This window comes from Serinus canaria, chromosome 25 (genome assembly GCF_022539315.1).
Source record: "Serinus canaria isolate serCan28SL12 chromosome 25, serCan2020, whole genome shotgun sequence".
In the NCBI taxonomy this organism is placed as follows: Eukaryota; Metazoa; Chordata; class Aves; order Passeriformes; family Fringillidae; genus Serinus; species Serinus canaria.
Window position 1 is genome coordinate 5,352,742 of NC_066338.1, and position 20,753 is coordinate 5,373,494.

The 20,753-nt window shown below is 55.0% G+C and overlaps 3 protein-coding genes across 3 annotated transcripts in view; 2 read left to right on the forward strand and 1 right to left on the reverse strand.

The window, feature by feature from the left end:
- LOC115485198 (uncharacterized) overlaps window positions 1–20,753 on the forward strand; it is a 2,106,330-nt gene that overhangs the window by 990,592 nt on the left and 1,094,985 nt on the right.
- Window positions 842–1,690, forward strand: LOC108964013 (olfactory receptor 14J1-like). The gene has a single exon (XM_018925755.3). The coding sequence runs from the start codon at window positions 842–844 to the stop codon at window positions 1,688–1,690; it is 849 nt and encodes a 282-aa protein (XP_018781300.3).
- Window positions 14,115–20,753, reverse strand: part of LOC127060478 (uncharacterized) — a 43,682-nt gene continuing 37,043 nt past the window's right edge. Inside the window, exon 2 of the mRNA XM_050984039.1 lies at window positions 14,115–14,363. The gene's annotated coding sequence lies outside the window, so the exon portion shown is untranslated. The remainder of the gene's footprint in view (window positions 14,364–20,753) is intronic.

The window sequence follows — 20,753 nt, forward strand, 5'->3', positions numbered from 1 at the left end:
CCTAAAGCTGCAACATCCCAATGCCTGCAGACGCTGTGAGTACATTCTCTGATTCTCTCTTGTGCAGAGCAGCCAGGGGTGCCCAGGGCTGTCCTGCAGAGCAGGGTCCTGCAGCCCAGGGCGCTGTGCTGGAGCAGGGACTCTGCTGCCTGCCAGGGACAGCTCTCAGCCAGCCCTGGCAGCTGCTCCCAGCACTTGGGGACAAGATCAGGGTGGGAGGAGACAGATAATAAGGCTTGGAAGTGTCCTCCATATGTGGTGAGGATGCTGCATTGTTCAGGAGTGCTCCCAGCAGGACATTTAACTGCAGAACATTTCCAAGTAGATTGTAAAGGGAGCACAGCGAATCAGAGGCTGCATAAAATGGAAAATTCTGTTTTTTTAATCTGCTCCTCTTGGTTGCCTGAATGGGAAATTGCACATAGGTAATCATCTTGCAATTCGGGTTGAGAGTGGAAAAAAGTCTCACAGATTTGAATAAACCAGGCAGTGACAGAAATCAGCAGATTGGTGGTTGCTTTTCCAGTCTCCTCAGGGTTGCTCTGAGATTGCCATCACAGCCTGCAGAGCCAGAGCTGCCCCTGGGCATTGCCAGAGTTGGGAACGGTCTGCAGGGCAGAGCTGAGCCCTCAGGGCTGGGCTGGGCTCTCGCAGCACTGGCAGGACCCAGCCCTGGGCACAGGGAAGCAGCTGCTGGCAGGGACAGCTCTAGAGAGCAGAGCTCTGGGCAGGCAGAGGGGGGAAAGTGCCCCCAGGCTGTGCTGAGATATTTAAAGTCCTCACCAAACCCAACTATTCCATGATTACTTTCTATACAGATCCCCATGCTAAGGAACTGCAAATGTCCAACAGCAGCTCCATCAGCCACTTCCTCCTGCTGGCATTGGCAGACACGCGGCAGCTGCAGCTCCTGCACTTCTGCCTCTTGCTGGCCATCTCCCTGGCTGCCCTCCTGGGCAACGGCCTCATCATCAGCGCCGTAGCCTGCGGCCACCACCTGCACACGCCCATGTTCTTCTTCCTGCTCAATCTGGCCCTTGCTGACCTGGGCTCCATCTGCACCACTGTCCCCAAAGCCATGCACAATTCCCTCTGGAACACCAGGAACATCTCCTACACAGGATGTGCTGCACAGCTATTTATATTTCTGTTTTTCATCTCAGCAGAGTTTTCCCTCCTGACCATCATGTGCTACGACCGCTACGTGTCCATCTGCAAACCCCTGCACTACGGGACCCTCCTGGGCAGCAGAGCTTGTGCCCACATGGCAGCAGCTGCCTGGGCCAGTGCCTTTCTCTATGCTCTCATGCACACAGCCAATACATTTTCCCTGCCCCTGTGCCATGGCAATGCCTTGGGCCAGTTCTTCTGTGAGGTGCCCCAGATCCTCAAGCTCTCCTGCTCCAAATCCTACCTCAGGGAACTAGGGCTCATTGCAATTAGTGTGTGTTTAGCAATTGGTTGTTTTGTGTTCATAGTTTTCTCCTATGTGCAGATCATCAGGGCCGTGCTGAGGATCCCCTCTGAGCAGGGACGGCACAAAGCCTTTTCCACCTGCCTCCCTCACCTGGCCGTGGTCTCTCTGTTCATCAGCACTGCTGCATTTTCCTACCTGAAGCCCCCCTCCATCTCCTCCCCATCCCTGGATCTGGCCTGTCAGTTCTGTACTCGGTGGTGCCTCCAGCCCTGAACCCCCTCATCTACAGCCTGAGGAACCAGGAGCTCAAGGCTGCAGTGAGGAGACTGATGACTGGATGGTTTCAGAAACATTAAACTGCTGGCCAATTTCTGCAAATCACTTGTAATAAAGGTTATCTTTGATACTTCTTGTTGGTTTGGTTGTGAGTTTTTACAATATTGCTCAGAAAGAAATGTCATTGTTTGTGCCATTGCTCATTTTGTTTCTCTCCAACTTCTCTCTGGCCACAGACTGTGTCAATGAGGGGATGTGCTCTTGGTGGCTTTCAAGGAACTAAATGATCTCCCAGCAAAGTTTTCTGCAGAGATGCCCTTTATTGCCTTCTCTGGAGCTGCAGCAGCAATGTCTGTGTGCAGAGCTGGGGACAGATCAGTGCTGGCACAGCAGCTGTGCCCAGCAGCAGCACACTTGGTGTTGCCAGTGCTGCTCCCATGGCCCTGCCCCGCTGCCCTGGTGGCCCTGGTGTTGCTGTAGGGCCTGAGTGCTCTCGGGGCCGGGCACAGCCCTGGGGGTGGCAGTGCCAGGGCTGCAGCAGGGACAGGCCATGGGCACTGCTGGGGCAGCGCTGACACCTCAGGCCAGGCCCTGGGGGCTCCAGGCTCCTTGCCCAGGCTCTCTCAAGAACACACCCAGGCCAATGCTCAGCACAGAAAACCCGTGAGCAGCCCCAGGGTGGCCGTGGACAGGCTGGGGGCAAACAGCATGGCTGGGGCTCTGCAAGGGCCCTGGGGGAGATGGGAAGGAGCAGCAGAGCAGGGGCTGATCCATCCCCAGTGTGCTGGACAGCCCAGGGCAGCGTCCCAGAGCATCCTCATGGAGCTGCCAACAACATCCCCCCTCTGCAGCCCTGGCCTCTCCCCCAGCTCACACAGGTGCCCCATCCTTGCAGGCACAGACACGGCAGCACTGGCTCAGGAGCCCCTGTTTGCATTGCACAGAGCAGGGGGAGCACCCCCATGCTGTTGGTGTGGGGACATGAACCTGAGGGAGCACAAATGCCATCAGCCCCTGGGGCCAGCAAGGGCTGGGGGACACCAGGGAAACCACTCAGCTTTGTCCTGGCCTCTGCAGTCAGCCAGAAAGTTTGTTCCCATCAGCTGGGAGTTTCCTGTCCCACTGCAGACGCTGTTGCTCAGAGCCAGGGCTGCCTGGCAGACACCCCCAAACTGCCCTGAACATTTCCTTGTCTTCACCTTTGCTTTATTTACACTTCCTGCTACAAATTTCCTATTATTGCCCACCCCTGTTCCCTCCCCTGCAAACAGCCCATTCCTGTTTGCCCTTTCCTCTCTGGCCCCACTCCCCATTGCAGTTCCTGACTTGGCACCATGGGAATGTCCCTTTGGGGAGCAGGATCATCCTACAAGTGCTGCAGGAATTGTCTGCAGGCTCCTGCAGTGCCTCCTGCTGCTCCCTTGCCAGAGGCACCACAGGCCAGGGGGGCACATCTGGGCTGCTCTGTCTGCCTCTGGGGCTCCCTTTTCTGGAATATGAGGAGGAGCTGCAGAGGCTCTGCAGGACTGACAGGATGGGCTTTGGAGCTGGCAGGAGAAGCTGAGATCCTGGGATGCTGGAGCTTCTGAAGAGGAGGCACAGGGTTCATCCTGCAACTGCTCCAAGGGTGGTTTCAGAGAATCACACAATCAGCAAGGCTGGAAAAGACCTTGGAGATCATTAAGCCCAACCTGTGCCCTGACACTGCCTTGTCTCCCCTGAGCCTCCTCTTCTCCAGGATAAACAACCCCAGCTCCCTCAGCCGCTCTGAACAGGACTTGTGTTCCAGACCCCTCCCCAGCCTTGTTGCCCTTTTCTGGACACGCTCCAGCCCCTCCATGTCCTTACTAAATTGGGGGGCCCAGAACTGGACACAGCACTCGAGGTGCTGCCCAATCTGTTCGCCCGTACACAGGGGAAGAATCACTGCCCTGATCCTGCTGGCCACACAATTCCTGATCCAGGCAAGGAGCCATTGGCCTTCTTGGCCACCTGGGCACACTGCTGGCTCATGTCCAGCCTGCTCTTCACCAGTCCCTGCAGGTCCCTTTCTGCCTGGCTGCTGTCCAGCCACTCTGTCCCCAGCCTGTAATATACTGCAGGGGTTGTTGTGGCCAAAGTGCAGGACCCAGCACTTGGACTTGTTAAACCTCACCTTGTTGGATTTGGGCCCTGGATCCAGCCTGTCCAGGGCCCTGTGCAGAGCCCTCCTACCCTCCAGCATATCTACACTCTCAGACAACTTTGTGTCACCACAGTTCCATGAGGTCCCAGAGTGTCACAATGATCTCCATGATTCCATGAGGTCTCCCAGTGTCACAAAGTTCCTTTGGCTCCAGGGGTCCCTTTGGTGTCACAAACTTCTTGGATCCTTTGGCCCCGCAGTGTCACAATGGGTCCTTGGTTCCATGAGGTCTGGCAGTGCAGCAATGCTCTCCTTGGTTCCACAGTGTCACAATGGCCTCTTGGTCCCAAGGGCCACCACGGTGTCAAACATGTTTCCTTCATTCCAGGAGTCCCTGAGGAGCAGCACTGGCCCCTTGGTTCCATGGGGCCCTGCAGTGTCACAATGGTCCCAAGGATTCCATGAGGCCTTGCAGTGTCACAAGGGTCTCCATGGTTCCCCAGGCCCCACAGTGTTATGTGACTCCTCTGTCTCATGAGGCCCACAGTGTCACAATGGACTTTGGACCCTGGGGGTTTGTGGTGTCACAATGGTCTCTTTTGGCTCCACAGTGTCACAATGGACCATTGTTTACAGGTGGCCCCTCTGTGTCACCTGGAGCTTTGGTTCCATGCAGTCCTGCAGTGTCACAATGAACCCTTGGTTCTATGGGGTTCCACAATGTCACCATGTCCCCTTGGTTCCATGCAGCCCTGCAGTGTCACAAAGGCCTCTTGGTTTCACGAGGCCCCACAGTATCACAATGTCCCTCTTGGTTCTGGGGGACCTCCAGGGTCACAATGGTCTCACTGGTGCCATGAGGCCTCACAGTGTCACAGTGCTTTGCTTCTTCCACGGTGTCACAATGGGTCCTTGGTTCCATGAGGCTGTGAAGTGACTTCATGTTCTTTCCACGGTTCCATGAGGCCTTGAAATGTCAAAATGGCCCTTTGGTTAATGGGGCCTCACAGTGTCACAATGATCCCTACATTCCATGGAGCCACACACTGTCAGTACAGCCCCCTTGGTTCCATGAGGCCCAGCAATGTCACAGTGCTCTCCATGATTCCATGAGGCCCCACAGTGTCACACTGGTCCCTTGGTCTCACAGGGCCCCACAGTGTCACACTGGTCCCTTGGTCTCACAGGGCCCCACAGTGTCACACTGGTCCCTTGGTTCCATGGCCCTGTGCTGCTGCATTCCCCCCTCCCCTTCTCAGCCCGCCCTGCCAGCTCAGAAATGCTCCTTGGGCCTGGGCCTTGGCCAGCAGCTCCTGGGCTCAGCTCCTCTCAGCTCATCACAAACACTGTCTGCTCCAGGCACTGCTGCTGCCCAAACAGCTCCTGCTTCCTTTGGGAGCAGCCCTGGAACTGTTTGTGTTCCCTCAGTGGCACAACATCCCTGTTCTCACAGTGCCAAAGAAAGCTGCTGATGCCAAGTGTGGCCAGGATGAACCATGGCTGGGACTGCAGCCCCTCTCGTGGGGCCCTGCACACAGCGCTCCAAAAGGAGCCCTTGGAGCTCTCCTGGGCCAGCGACTCCCTCTGGGTGGGGCCTCTCCCAGCCGGGAACTCTCCCGTTTGCTGCACTCGGGGATCCTGAACAACCACAGAGCCTGGGCCGATCGCCCACTGCTCCAGGCTCAGCCCTTGGCCTGCTGGGGAGATGCCAAAGGATCCACAGGGAGCATTCCCTGCCCTCAGGGGAATTTCTCCCAGGTGCCTTGCACTGACTCTGTGTGTCTGTGTGCACACAGGAGTGCCTGTGCTGGGGAAATGGGGCAGAAATGCTGCTCTCTGAGGGGTCTGAGTGCCTTGCATAGCTGAGTCAGTCAGGCCTGTAAGAAGTGTTCAGTCATGGGGTATGAGGTAAGTTAAATGCTGAGAGTTGTTCCTCTGTGAAGTTGGTAAAGTTATAAGCTAAGTAAAATATTGTTAAGAGTTATTCCTCTTTTAAATGGCAAAGTCATAGGTTATAGGTTTTGTAAATACTGTTAGCTGCTGGTTTTGGCTAAATTGTGACATATAAGGTATTAGTTAAGCTTAAGGTGTAAGTTAAGTCCTGTTAAGTTTGAGCTCTGTTAAGTTTTCAACTCTTAATCCTTTTTATCCTTGGCCTCACTGTCCTTGAGTCACACACACACACAGGGACAGTTCTTGGCTCATTTCTGGTTTGATTGTCTGGATTTGGTTTGGTTTTGTTGTTGCTTTGTTTCCTTGGTGTGTCTGAAGTGTCCAGTAAGGAGCAGAGTGACTCTTGCCAAGGAACTTTGTGCTGCTTTCCCTTAATATTAAATCTGGTTTTTGCTGATCCCTTGCCAGGGATTTTTTCAGCGCTCTCAACCCTTGTTCAGAGCAGGTTGAAGGAGGCCTGGCCCAGGCTCTGGCCCTGGGGGACACGGGGACGCTGCTGGGGGGTCCCTGTCCCCCTGTCCCACCCCCATGGCCCCGGCCCCCCGTCCCCATGTCAGGCTCTGGGGTCGATCTCGTGGAACATCCTCTGGGGGAGGCTGCGGCACCGGGGGCAGGGGGACCCAGGGGGACAGGGGACCCTGCTGGGAACGAGCAGGGTTGGACTGCTCTGGGGGGAACTGTGAGGGGGGACAGGGCAGAGTGACCTCCCCAGTGACCTCACACAGCCCCTGTGATGTCACACAGCCACTATGATGCCACAGAGCATCCTGTGATGTCACAGAGCCTTTGTGATGTCACACAGCCCCCTCTGATGTCACACAGCCATCTCTGTGATGTCCCACAACCAGCTGTGATGTCATGTACTCAGCCTGTAACGTCGCAAAGATACCCTGTGATGTCACAGTCTGTTTTCTTATGTCACAGAGCCACCCTCTATGAGGGCAGAATCTGCTCTAGGGACCCACATCCTACTCTGTGATATCACAGACAGCTTTGTGATGTCAAAACTCCCCCGAGTGATGTCACAAAACCCTCTCTGTGATGTTATACTGCCACTCTGTAATGTCACAGAACACACTTTGACCTCACGGCCCGCTCTGTGATGTCATATGGCAACACCATAATGTCACACCCGGCTCTATGATGTCACAGAGGCCCCTCTATGATGCTGTAGCTGTTCAGTTACCTCACACAACAAACTGTGATGTCATTGCCCAATCTGTGACCTCACACAGCCCACTCTGTGCTGTCACACAGCCCCTTGCTGACAGCACAGCTGCTCTGTGGTTCTGCTGTGGCACAGCCCCCTCTGGGACATCCCACAGCCCCTGCCAGTGCTGAGCCCCTGTGAGCTCTCTCTGTGCCCTGCTGGTGTCCCTGAGGTGCCCTGGCAGTGCCCCAGCCCTGCTGGGCTGTGCCCAGGAGCTGCTCCTGCCCAGAGCTGTCTCTCTGCAGCGCTGCCCTTGCCAGGAGCAGCCTCTGGGCCAGGAGCCCAGCCCAGCTCAGCAGCACAGACACAGCACAAGGACTTGAATGACCCTCTGGGGTTTTGGTGCTCTTTGCATCAGACTCAGTCCCTCAGAGTGTGCTCAAAGAACTTCTCAAAGACTCAAAATCAGATTGAAATACTGAAGTTTCTTGTACTTTGAAGAGATCCCTGTCAGGGACACAACTGAGAAAGTGTCCCCAGGTTCCAGCTAGAGCAGAACACTGGAGGCACTGATGACAGCTGGGGACAAGCAAAGGGAAGGTGTCTCTGGTGCTGAGCAAACCTCCCTTGGCCTCTGTCCCTGCAGGTTCTGCTCATCCCCTGGCTGCCCCACCTGGCTGGCCCCTTCCTTTGCTGACAGCTCTGCCTCCTGCCTGCCTCTGCCTGCCGACACAAAGCCTTGGGCTGCTCCAGGCTCCTTCTGGGGGACGTGCCGCACCACAGCCCTGCCCTGGGACGGAAATTCCTTTCTCCTCATGTCCTCTCTGGGCCTATCCAGCTGCCCTTGGTGCCATTATTTCTTTCTCTGGCTGATTTATACAATGAAGAAAAGCTCCAGCCTCTCTGAAACCACCCTTCAATTCCTCCCAGGCTACTCCTGTTCTGTCCTCAGTCTCCACACCACTGACCCCAGAGTCCTCAGCCTCTCCCTGCTCCCTGTGATGAGGCCTCCAAATCCCATCTTGGGAGATTTTTGGTTCCTTTCCAAGATCTGTGAAAGTGGGAAAGTAGTGATCAAAGTTATTTCCTCCCAAATCTTGCCGTGACAGAAGAAGGGTCAGTATCTTTTAACTGCATGGGGGCGGATTTACATTTGTCAGAAGGAGGAAATATTTTCCAAGTATGAGAATGGCAAAAAACTGCAACTGTTTTTCAAGAGAAGTGGATTCCCCATCTCAGGAATGCCCAAAAATCAGGAGTTTTGTGCAACCTGACCCAGTGAAACCCTCCCCACACCAGTGACAGAATTCCTGTAGTGTGGGTTCTCTGATGTGCTGGGTGCCCTCACAACACTTCTGGCCAGAATGTCTGCTGAGGGCAGCCAGGCTGCTGCAGGGGCAGTGACCTCACAGCCATCACCATGGCAGCCCTGGCCCTGGGCCTGGCTCTGCCCTTTCCTCTGCCCCTGCCTTGTCTCTGCTGGCATCAAGAGTTTTGTCATTAATATCTTGTCCCCTAGGTGCTGGGGCCAATGGCTTCCCAGTCAGGCTCCTGGAGCAGAAGTGGCTTTTCAGAGCCCAGCCAGAAATGAGCCCTGAGGCAGCAGCTCTGCAGTGGTGCCCACCAGGCCGTGGTGCCAAGGGAGGCTTCTGGCCATGCCCTGCCAGCAGCTGCTGCTGCCAAGGTGCCCTTGGTGCCTCAGGCTCTCCCTGGCACAGCTCCCAGCACGGCACTCTGCCCTTGTGCCCGAGGCCTTCCCTGGCCTGGGGCTTTTCCTGCAGTGGGACCTGCCCTGCTCATGGCACAGGAAAGGCAGTTCCTGCTGGAACAGGAGGCTCTGCCTGCAGTGGGCTCCAACAACTCCAGCAGGGCCCTCTTGACTTCAAAATTGCTTCCTACAGCAGAATATTCTAATAACTGTTATAGTTCCTGTACTGTGGAGTAAATAACTCTGGTTAAGATCTCTCTGTCTAATCATGATCAGAATCATTCAGAGCCGTATTTAAATAAATTTATTTGGTGATCCAGCACCTCCCAGTCTCCTCCCTTAGAAGGAATTTTTGAAGTCCAGGGGCCCTGCAGGGGCTGTTGGGCATCATTTCTGTACCTCATTACTCAGCGGGCGTTTCTCTATTAAAGAAATAAAGCTTTTGCCTGAAGCTCCCACTGTGCCCATGAAAGGAACCCCTGTGAATGTCTGGGACATCCTGGCTCTTTGGCAGCCTGAGGACTCCTGCGATGTCACCGTGGAACCCCCATCAGTGCCTGTGACAGATCGGTGCCTGAGGAGCCCAAGGTCCCCTGGGATGTCACCATGGAATAGCTGTGACTGCCTGTGACCACAGGGCTCTTTACCATCCCCAGAAACACCTGGGAGGTCTCCATAAAGCCCCTGACTCTGCCTGTGACACTCCAGCTCTTGAACAGCCTGGAGACTCTTGGAAAGTACCCATGGAACCCCTCTGAGGTCCTGTGACAAATCTGATCCTCAGCAGGCAGCCATCACCAGCCACCTATTGCTATGGTCAGTTTCTATGGCAACCATCATAAGCCCCCTGTTGCTATGGTGAGTTTCCATGGCAACCATCACCAGCCCCCTGTTGCTATGCTCATTCCCTGGGCAGCTCCATGGAGACCCCATGCCAGGGGTGGTTGCCATGGACACCAGCTCAGGCCTGCAGAGCCCATTGCCATGGCATCCATTGGCAGTCCTATCCCCAGCTCATGGGATCCCAGAACCACAGAATTGGCTGAGTTGGGAGGGACCCATCAGGATCCTCAAGTCCAACTGCTGGCCCTGCACAGGACACCCCAACAATGCCAGCCTGGGCCTGGCAGCACTGTCCAAACGCTGCTGGAGCTCAGAGAGCCCTGGAGCTGGGACCCTTCCCTAGGGAGCCTGGGCAGGGCCCCAGCAGCCTCTGGGGAAAAACCTTTCCCTGAGATCCAACCTAAGCCTGACCAGACTCAGCTGCAGACATTCCCTCCACTCCTGTCCCTGGGCACCAGAGGGAAGAGGTTCCCACAGCTCCAGCCAGGGACCCGCTCCCAAGGCTGTTGCCATGGCCACCAGGGCTGGGACCAGCTGGGATGCTCGGTTTCCATGGGCTGGGGTTCAGGAATGGGATTCCCCAATTTCCTGGTCCTGCTAAAACTGCACTGCCCTCACTGCCCTCCCGCCTCCCATGGAAAGCACAAGAGGCAAAGATCCCAGGCTGGGATAAGAACAATTTATTCGCAACAGAAACAAGATGAAGAATAAACAAGAACAGAAACAGTATTGATAACAGAAGGAATAAGAAAAACTATTTACAGGGTGTCCTGGTTTAGGGCAAATTTGGAGAGAATCCCTAAAAAGGGCTTCTCCAAAAGCAAACCCACAGGCCCCTTCCCCAATTGGTTCAGGAAGAATTCCTCGGAGAGAGGTGGAAAGAACCTGTTTATTTGACAAGCACAGCACCCCCCAGCACACACAATGAACAATACCGGATGACACCACTCTTCCACTGCTCTGAGAAAGATGACAAATTCAGAAAAGTCTCTCCTGGGGGTTTGCTGTTGTCAGTCCCTCCGGTGCTGAGGCAGCTGCTGCAGCCACAAGGTGTAACCTCTCTCTCTCGGTGTTCTGAATCCCAGTCCGGAGCAGTCAGCAGGTCCAACGGGGGGTGGGGGGGGAGAACAGTCCAGAAAGGAATTTGGACTGTTTAGCTAAGGTAACTAATGAGAAGGGGGGAAAGAAGCAGAGCAAGCAAAGCAGAAGCGAAGCAGAAGCAAGAGCGAGAGCAAAAAGCAGGGCAAAAAGCAGAGAAGCCGCAACATGCACTGGTGCTATCTGTATGTCCCGCCGAGTAGCTGATAGGAGGCCCAAAACAAAACTCTCACTCTGCCAGTCTTAAAGGCACAGAACATAATATCCAGCATAAATTACATACACACGAATGGGGATAACAGTCACCCTAGGACATTCCACCCCTTATCCCCATATCGTCAAACAATTTCATTCTCACCCCACAAATCAGGTCTCCCTGAGGTACACATCGTGTTGTTCCATCTCTCTGCATCACCCACCCATGTGCATCTGGTCCCTGAGCAAAAACAACCCCACGGATGGGTTTGTCCGTACTTGAGGCAGAATTGATCCACACTGTCCTCCCTAACAAACCTTTGACATGTACCACTGGGACTTTATCTCCATCTATTATATTCAGGGACTCAGACTGGGCAGGACCTGCCGGTTAGTGGAACCTCGAGTGTTAACTAACCAGGTAGCCTTTGCTAAGTGCTGCTCCCAATTTTTGAAGGATCCCCCACCCAAGGCTTTCAGTTGGGTTTTTAGTAGCCCATTGTACCTCTCTACCTTCCCTGCAGCAGGTGCATGGTAGGGGATATGGTACACCCACTCAATACCATGTTCCCTAGCCCAGGTGTTGATGAGGCTGTTCTTGAAATGAGTCCCATTGTCTGACTCAATCCTCTCAGGGGTACCATGCCTCCAAAGGACCTGCTTTTCAAGGCCTAGGATGGTGTGTACGGGCAGTGGCATGAGACACAGGGTAGGTTTCCAACCATCCCGTGGTGGCTTCTACCATGGTCAGCACGTAGCGCTTGCCTTGGCGTGTCTGGGGCAGTGTGATGTAGTCGATCTGCCAGGCCTCCCCATACTTGTACTTGGACCACCGCCCACCGTACCACAGGGGCTTCACTCGCTTGGCCTGTTTGATGGCAGCACACGTCTCACAGTCATGGATAACCTGAGAAATACTGTCCATGGTTAGATCCACCCCTCGTCTCGTGCCCACTTATAGGTGGCATCTCTACCCTGGTGACCTGAGGCATCATGGGCCCACCGAGCTAGGAATAACTCTCCCTTGTGTTCCCAATCTAGGTCTATCTTTGACACCCCTATCTTTGCAGCTCGGTCTACTTGCTCATTGTGTTGATGCTCCTCATTGGCTCTACTCTTGGGGACATGGGCATCTACATGGCGGACCTTGACAGGTAGCTTCCCTACCCTAGCAGCGATGTCTTTCCACTCATCAGCAGCCCAAATTGGTTTTCCCCTACGCTGCCAATTGGCCTCTCTCCACCTCTCCAGCCATCCCCACAGAGCATTAGCTACCATCCATGAATCAGTGTAAAGGTAGAGCCTTGGCCATTTCTCTCTCTCAGCAATGTCCAGGGCCAGCTGAACAGCTTTGAGTTCAGCAAGTTGACTTGATCCACCTTCTCCTTCGGTAGCTTGAGCGACCTGTCGTGTGGGGCTCCATACGGCTGCTTTCCACTTCCGGTTCATCCCTACAATGCGACAGGAACCGTCTGTGAAAAGAGCGTAGCGTGTTTCCTCTGGTGGCAGCTGGTTATATGGAGGGGCCTCTTCAGCCCGTGTCACTGGGTCTGGTTCTTCATCTGTGACACCAAAATTTTCACCTTCGGGCCAAGTTGTAATCACCTCCAAAATCCCAGGGCGATTCAGTTTACCTATACGGGCGCGCTGAGTGATAAGGGCAATCCACTTGCTCCATGTAGTGTCAGTGGCATGATGAGTGGAAGGAACCTTGCCTTTGAACATCCACCCCAGCACCGGCAGTCGGGGTGCCAGGAGGAGTTGTGCTTCTGTGCCAATCACCTCTGAGGCAGCTTGGACTCCTTCATAGGCAGCCAAGATTTCTTTCTCCGTTGGAGTATAGTTGGCTTCAGAGCCTCTGTAGCTTCGACTCCAAAATCCTAGTGGCCGACCCCGAGTCTCCCCAGGCACCTTCTGCCAAAGGCTCCAGGACAAGCCATGGTTCCCGGCTGCAGAGTAGAGCATGTTCTTCACATCTGGTCCTGTCCTGACCGGACCAAGGGCTACTGCATGAGCAATCTCCTGCTTGATCTGGGCAAAAGCTTGTTGTTGCTCAGGGCCCCAGTAGAAAGTGTTCTTCTTGCAGGTGACCAGGTAAAGAGGGCTCACGATCTGACTGTACTCAGGAATGTGCATTCTCCAAAAGCCTATGGCACCTAGGAAAGCTTGTGTTTCCTTCTTATTGGTTGGTGGGGACATAGCTGTGATCTTGTTAATGACATCTGTAGGGATCTGACGCCGTCCATCTGCCACTTCACTCCTAGGAATTGAATCTCACGAGCTGGTCCCTTTACTTTGCTCTTTTTAATGGCGAAACCAGCTCCCAGGAGGATTTGGATGATTTTCTTCCCTTCTCAAACACTTCCGCAGCTGTGTTCCCCCACACAATGATGTCATCAATATACTGGAGGTGTTCTGGAGCCTCACCCTTTTCCAGTGCAGTCTGGATCAGTCCATGGCAGATGGTGGGACTGTGCTTCCACCCCTGGGGCAGTCGGTTTCCAGGTGTACTGCACTCCCCTCCAGGTGAAAGCAAACTGAGGCCTGCATTCTGCTTCCAGAGGAATGGAGAAAAATGCATTGGCAATGTCAATAGTGGCATACCACTTTGCTGCCTTGGACTCTAGCTCGTACTGGAGCTCTAATATGTCCGGCACAGCAGCGCTCAGTGGCGGAGTCACTTCGTTCAATGCACGGTAGTCCACCGTCAATCTCCATTCCCCCTCCGATTTACGCACAGGCCAAATGGGGCTGTTGAAGGGTGAGTGGGTCTTGCTGACCACCCCTTGGCTCTCCAGCTCTCGGATCATCTTATGGATGGGGATCACAGCATCTCGAGTGGTTCTATACTGCCGGCGATGCACTGTGGAAGTGGCAATTGGCACCTGTTGCTCTTCTCCCTTCAGAAGTCCTACTGCAGATGGGTTTTCGGACAGCCCAGGCAAAGTGTTCAATTGCTGGATGCCCTCAGTCACTACAGCTGCTATCCCAAATGCCCACCTGAGTCCTTTTGGGTCCTTGAAATACCCACTTCGAAGGTAATCTATGCCCAAAATACATGGGGCCTCCGGGCCAGTCACAATGGGGTGTTTCTTCCACTCATTTCCCGTCAGGCTCACATCCGCTTCCACCAAGGTGAAATCCTGGGATCCCCCTGTCACACCGGCAATAGACACAGACTCCGTCCCCACATGTCTCGATGGGATTAATGTGCACTGCGCACCAGTGTCAACCAAGCTTTGTATTCTTGTGGTTCAGATGTGCCAGGCCAACGAATCCACACAGTCCAAAAAACACGGTTTTCCCTAGCCTCTACCTGGCTAGAGGCAGGGCCCCTCTAAGCCGGTCATCCTTCTTTCCCTGGGCATATGTCTTGGATGTTCCTTCAAGGGGATCAGACATATCATCATCATATCTGGCAGTTCGGCTATGGGCAACTGGAGCTGCTTCCCTCTTGGTGGAACTCCCTCTCTGAGTCCTGCCTTCCTTCAATTCACGTACCCGTCGTGCCAGAGCAGCAGTAGATTTCCCATCCCATCTCCTCATGTTCTCTCCACTATCACGCAGGAAGAACCACAGCTCAGCTCGTGGGGTGTACCTTCTCTCTCCATCTGGGGAACGTCTGTATGGGCACTAGGACGTCTGATCTGTACTGCTGAGATTTGGAGAAGGTCTTCCTTAATTCCTCCCTGAGCTTCTTGTGATTCTCCTCTATCTTATCCTCTAACTTCTGCAGACGTGTTTCCACTGCTGCGATCCTGGCATGTGTTGGGCCATGCACAGCGTCTGCATATGCTCGGAGCTTCTTCGCCATATCCAGCACGGTCTCATCCCTCTCATCCCGCTTCATTATGGCTAAGGCAGAAGCATATTCGTGTGGCCCGAGTCGTACAAGTTTCCGCCACATCACAGACGTGCATGGTACCAAGTCTGGGTTCCTAGTTGTTACGTCATCTGAGAAGATAATCTCTGCCACTGCCATTTCTCTCAAGCGTTGGATCCCTGCTCTATGGTCTTCCACTGAGTCTGCTGCATATAAAGATCATCTGCACACAGGTATCTTTGTGCAACACTGTCCAAGACCCGTGCCCAGAGGCTGTGAGGATTAACCCCCCTCATCATTCCTTGGTCGATGACAGGATCATGTGACAGGGATCCCAAATGCCTGGCTTCAGTGCCATCCAGGATTGTGGCCTCACCTGCAGCATCCCAGAGACGGACTAACCAACTAATTATGGATTCATCAGGTCGCCGGGTGTGTAATCCTTCCTTAGGCCACGGAGGGTCCTTCAGGGAAAAGGACTCCATATGGGCTTCTGGTCTGGCACCTGCTGCTTTGACTTCTGATTTTACATCAGGAGGCGCTGAGGGTCCTTCTCCTGCATCATCCTCATCATCATCCACTGGTCGATTGGTCTTGCCCGTGCATTTCCCACTTCTAGTGCTGGTAGCTACAGCCATTGGTTTAGCTGCTGGCTTAGGCTCACTATCTAGCTTGGCTGTTTTGTCTCCCTGCCCCGCTGCCTCTGTCTGCTGGCCAACTGTATCTAGCAATGTGCGATAAGCATATGCCAAGGCCCAGTCAGTGCAATGATCTTTTTCTCTTTAGGGTCATCCTGGTACTTCTCTTCAGATATTTCCCCCACCTCAACTGGGTTCTGAATTTGATCATGGGGAAAGTCCCAGACTATAGGGTCAGAGAATTCCTTCAGGATTGGCCCATATTCTCCCATTTCCCACACCACTTAGGATTTTCCACACCTGGGTCTATCCTGAGTCAGGATCTCATCAGCCCGGCTAGAAATCTCAGCCCTCATTCTAGAGATGCAGCAGACTATATAGAGCAGCTTACCAGATTGAGTACTAGAAAGATGGTCTCTTTAACATTCAGGGGAAACTGAACATTCTCCAAAGCGATGCAACAGATTCAGAGGAGAAGAAGGAAAGCAAAGGCTGAAAGCCTCACCCCCTGCTCTTCCTCTAACAATCTGGATGCATAACCATAGCCATGAACCATTCACACCTGGAGCAGACCCCAGCATGTTTACAAACTTCTTGCAAGCTATACCACCAAGCCCAGCAGGATAGCTACTCTGGTCACTGCCCCTCTGCTGTAAAAGCTACGTATTAGAGACAATACAAGAGCTATTTCTGGATAAGAAACAAACCAAGGGACCATAGAGGTATTAAGATCTCAAAAAAACCTTAGGGACCAGAAATGCATGCAAGCCTTCCCCCCAATAGACATTATGAATTCAAAAAGCATGTCTATTAACTGCTTTACACTGAAACAGAATAATGGTAACCAAAATGCACTCAAAACAGGGTCTCTCCACTCTCCCTCGAGCCTCACGTTGGGCGCCAAGATTTGTCCTGGTTTAGGGCAAATTTGGAGAGAATCCCAAAAAGGGCTTCTCCAAAAGCAAACCCACAGGCCCCTTCCCCAATTGGTTCAGGAAGAATTCCTCGGAGAGAGGTGGAAAGAACCTGTTTATTTGACAAGCACAGCACCCCCCAGCACACACAATGCACAATACCGGATGACACCACTCTTCCACTGCTCTGAGAAAGATGACAAATTCAGAAAAGTCTCTCCTGGGGGTTTGCTGTTGTCAGTCCCTCCGGTGCTGAGGCAGCTGCTGCAGCCACAAGGTGTAACCTCTCTCTCTCGGTGTTCTGAATCCCAGTCCGGAGCAGTCAGCAGGTCCAACGGGGGGGGGGGGGGAGAACAGTCCAGAAAGGAATTTGGACTGTTTAGCTAAGGTAACTAATGAGAAGGGGAGAAAGAAGCAAGAGCAAGCAAAGCAGAAGCGAAGCAGAAGCAAGAGCGAGAGCAAAAAGCAGGGCAAAAAGCAGAGAAGCCGCAACATGCACTGGTGCTATCTGTATGTCCCGCCGAGTAGCTGATAGGAGGCCCAAAACAAAACTCTCACTCTGCCAGTCTTAAAGGCACAGAACATAATATCCAGCATAAATTACATACACACGAATGGGGATAACAGTCACCCTAGGACACAGGGAAAACTACAACATCAACGGCTGGCTCTTCCTGGCCATGTATTTCCCCCTGCCTGGAAAGGACACCCTTCTCCTCAGGGAGAGAGATAGAGAGTCCCTTTCCTTTCCCTGGCAATGACCTGAGGTGGGAGTGAATGTAATGTCACACCATGGCCAGACCCTCATGTTCTTCAATCCCACATCATGTCACTGGCAGGGGCAGGAAAAGGTACAGGTGTCTTCTCAGCACAGGTCAAGGGGAACACAGATAACCAGGGCCCTTCCTTATGTGGGTCCTCCCATGGCAGATGAAGCTGCAGCAGTGCATGAAGAGCACTGCAGTGGGGGTATTTGCAGGGCTTTCCTTACCGGTGCCTCCGTTGGTGTCTGGTCAAGGCAGAGCTACAGGTGAAGCTCTTCCCACACTGGGAACACTCGTAGGGCCTCTCCCCAGTGTGGATGCGCCGGTGGGTGATGAGGTGGGAGTTGTGCTTGAAGCCCTCCCCACAGTCAGGGCAGCGGAAGGGCCTCTCATCTGTGTGAATGCGCTCATGTCGGAGGGCATGGGATCTGGTCTGAAACCTCTTCTGGCATGTGGGGCACTCGTAGGGCCTCTCCCCGGTGTGGATGCGCCGGTGGGTGACGAGGGTGGAGTTGTACTTGAAGCCCTTCCCACAGTCGGGGCAGCGGAAGGGCCTCTCATCCGTGTGGATCCGCTCATGCAAAAGGAGATTGGAGCTGGTCTGAAACCTCTTCTGACATGTGGGGCACTCATAGGGCCTCTCCCCAGTGTGGATGCGTTGGTGCCTGACGAGTTCTGAGCTGCAGCTGAAGCCCTTCCCACACTCCCCACACTTGAAGGGCCATTCCCCTGTGTGGATCATCTGGTGCCGGATCAGGTTGCTGCTGTTCCTGAAGCTCTTCCCACACTCCAAACACTTGTTGGGCTTCTCTTTCAAAAGGTTCTGCAGCGGGGATTTGTCCTCTCTGGTTTCCATCCTCAGCTCCTTGTCTGGGGAAGGAAGGACAAGGAGAGGACAGGATTTGCCTTTGTGCCAGAAGAAAGGGGAAGGAGATCCCCACAGTGCATCCCCAGCAGGACAGCGTTGGCACCAGGGTTGTCCTGCAGCCAGGGGCCATGCTGAGCTGGGAAATGGAGCAGGAGAGAGGGGGATAGGGGCACTGACTTCTTCCTCACCTGCCCGGGTGTCCCAGAGCATCTTCCTCTTCCTCACAGCTTCCCCCTCCATCCAGTCAAGGTTAGCGAATGGGAAATTCTGGTTTGGGAAAAAATACAATGCATGAGCACATTGGGTTAGGCGGTTCCTCTCGCCCAAGTCCATCTCTTGTGTTGCAGCTTATCCACAACGAGCCTCTGTGAGCAACCTGCACTCCCAGAGCCCAGAGCACAATTGCTTAACCTGCTGATGGACAAGACCAGAGATGGATCTTTGTGCAGAGCTCCAAACACAGTTTATAGCAATGCAAATGGTCCACAGACAGAGACAAAATGGGGCTGAGGACACGGGGTTATATAGGGGGGAAGGGGCGGATCTGAGGGTCAAGGACCAATGGGAACTGAGCACAAGTGGTGCAGAGGTAACCCCTGTTACCTCATTGGTTCCTCATTGCTGGGGAACCCATGAGGTAACAGGGGCAGAGCACAGCAGTAAACCAGGACCAATAGGGGACAAGAGAGGAGAGAATATTCTAGGGGAAGTACATATAAAGAAAAACCAGGATTGAACTGAGTGATAGCAATGAAGCCTGCTGCATTAACATGAGCCTGGAAATGCTGATGGCTGACACCATTGTACTCAGAGGGGTGTCTCTCTTTGACCCTGGTCACCTTTGCCCTGAGATATTACAGTTCCAGTGTTGGGCCCTGGACCTTCACACTCTAGAACTCACCGGGAATCTGGTGCCCCTGTAAACCAACAAAACACCAAGATTCAGTCCCCAAAAATACACAAATGACCAAGATTCAGCAAAAGCACCCAACCCTGAGTTTCCCCTCTCTGGTCTCTCCACTTTGGGCTCTGAGTTGCTCCGGGTAAAGTTTGTATTGGTGTTCCCCTCTCTGGGCTGCTGGGGCTCCTGGCAATCCCACAGGCTTCCCTTCTCTGGGCTCACCACTGCGGGATCTGGGGTCCCCTGATGGTATGGGGTCCCACTCAGGTTCTGTTCCTGGGCAGTTGGTTGGAGCCAACTCCCCGGGAGAGAGGTTCCCTCAAACTACTCTGCAGGCGCTTCCCGGTCCCGGTTAACTCTTGCACACCAAAGGGTTTATTGAGGATAGGTGAAGGAAAGTAGGCAGGGTGGGACAGAGAGGCTCAGGGAGAGAACCGCACATGAAGGAGGGCAGGCTGTGGAAGGCCCCGAGTGGCGCGGGGACAAGGCTTATGAGGGACTGGTGGAGAGGAGGGGTCAGGGCGCCGCGGTCCAATAGGGAGAGGGACCAGGGGAGGAACAAATGTGGGGTGATTGGGGGAGAGCAAATGGGGAGAAGGGAGAAGGGTGGAGCTGGTGTGCAGGCCAATGGGGAGAAGGGGATACCAGAACTTTCTAGAACATGGGGAGGGAGCCTCGGATGACAGACACCTACAGGGGAGTGCCTTCCCACAGCATCTCCTCCCTGCAGTCCCCAGGGTCTCCTCCCACACACCAGTTTGGCATCACAGGCGTCCCAGCACTGTCCGAAGTCCCTGTTTCAAGGCCCAGGGGTATCCATGGGTCCCCCCTGTCCATGCTCCCAACATGTCCAGCCTTCTGGAGTACCCCCAGCTCTCGCATCGCTCGTTTCTGCTCCCCCCACTGCCGGTTTCCCTGCCAGCCCTGCCGGTGCCGGGCGATCCCCACGTGGCTCTGGGCTGACAGTGCAGCCCCTGGGCCGGGCAGAGGCAGCCCCAGCACGGGGGAACCCTGTATCCTTCACTGCCTCGGCAGCTGCGCCCAGCCCCGGGCACAGAGCTCAGGCAGCTCCGGCAGCCCCCGCCGCCCCCTGCCCAGGGAGCCCCAGGGACCCCCGCAGCCGGGGCTGGCTCTGAGCGAGGCGGCCCCCGAGCCCGGCTGCGGGGCGAGAGGGGAACGGCGAGCCCGGGACCTCTGCGCCAGCGCTTCCCCCGCTCTCGCTCAACTTTTGCCCGGCCCGGCCCCCCGAGCCCCGCCCGGCCCCGCACGGCCACGGCCGGGCCGCTGCCCTCGGAGCCCGCTGCGGACACGGCTGGGCCGGCCCGGCCACACGGACCCGCCTGTGCCGGGGGCCCACGGGCCGCCGAGTGCTCCCTGGGCCGCCCGGGCCTCGGCCCCGAGGCCAGAGCTCTGCCCGGGGGCTCCCGGCCCCAGGGGCGGCTCCGGGCCCGCCCGGCCGCTCCCGGCTCCCACAGCCCGCCCGGGGCCGCCAACAAAACATCCCAACAACAAATCCACAGACCAACCACTGCCACCCTGTCCTGCTGCGCCTTCCCAGGGCCCCCAACCCGAGGCAATGCCCCCAATGCCCCGGGACAAAAAGCTGCTCCAGCCGAGCCCCGTGGAACCCCCACCTGCGGCCCGTCCCTGGCACACCGATCCCGGCAGCTGCCCCGCTCTCGCAGCTGCGGCTCTGGAGCAGGGAGGCTCTGCGGGACCCCCGGGCTGGGCCCCCTCCGCACCTTCAGCCCGGCCTCTCTCGCTGCTCCCGGCTCCTGCACAGTCCCCGCTCTCAATTCCTGGGCCCCACCGGGGTCTCTGCTGGGGCTCCTAGAACAGCCGGCAACGGAAAACAATCGATTTTGGCCTTCCCTGGCGAGGCCACAACTGAAACTTGGTTCTTTAGCCTCTCTGCAGACACCTCCCGGGCGTTTTCTGCACACAGTCACAGCCCCCAGCACTTGCTGAAGGCGCTCCCTACAAATGTCCCACTGCCAGGGCCCTGTCCTTGCTGTCACCTGCTGGGGCTGGCCATGGACAGAGCTGCTGGACTTGCATTTCCAGCTGCTGTGCAGCCAAA

Coding starts and splice junctions, on each gene's coding strand:
- LOC108964013 (XM_018925755.3), top strand. CDS start 842: ATGTCCAACAGCAGCTCCATCAGCCACTTCCTCCTGCTGGCATTGGCA.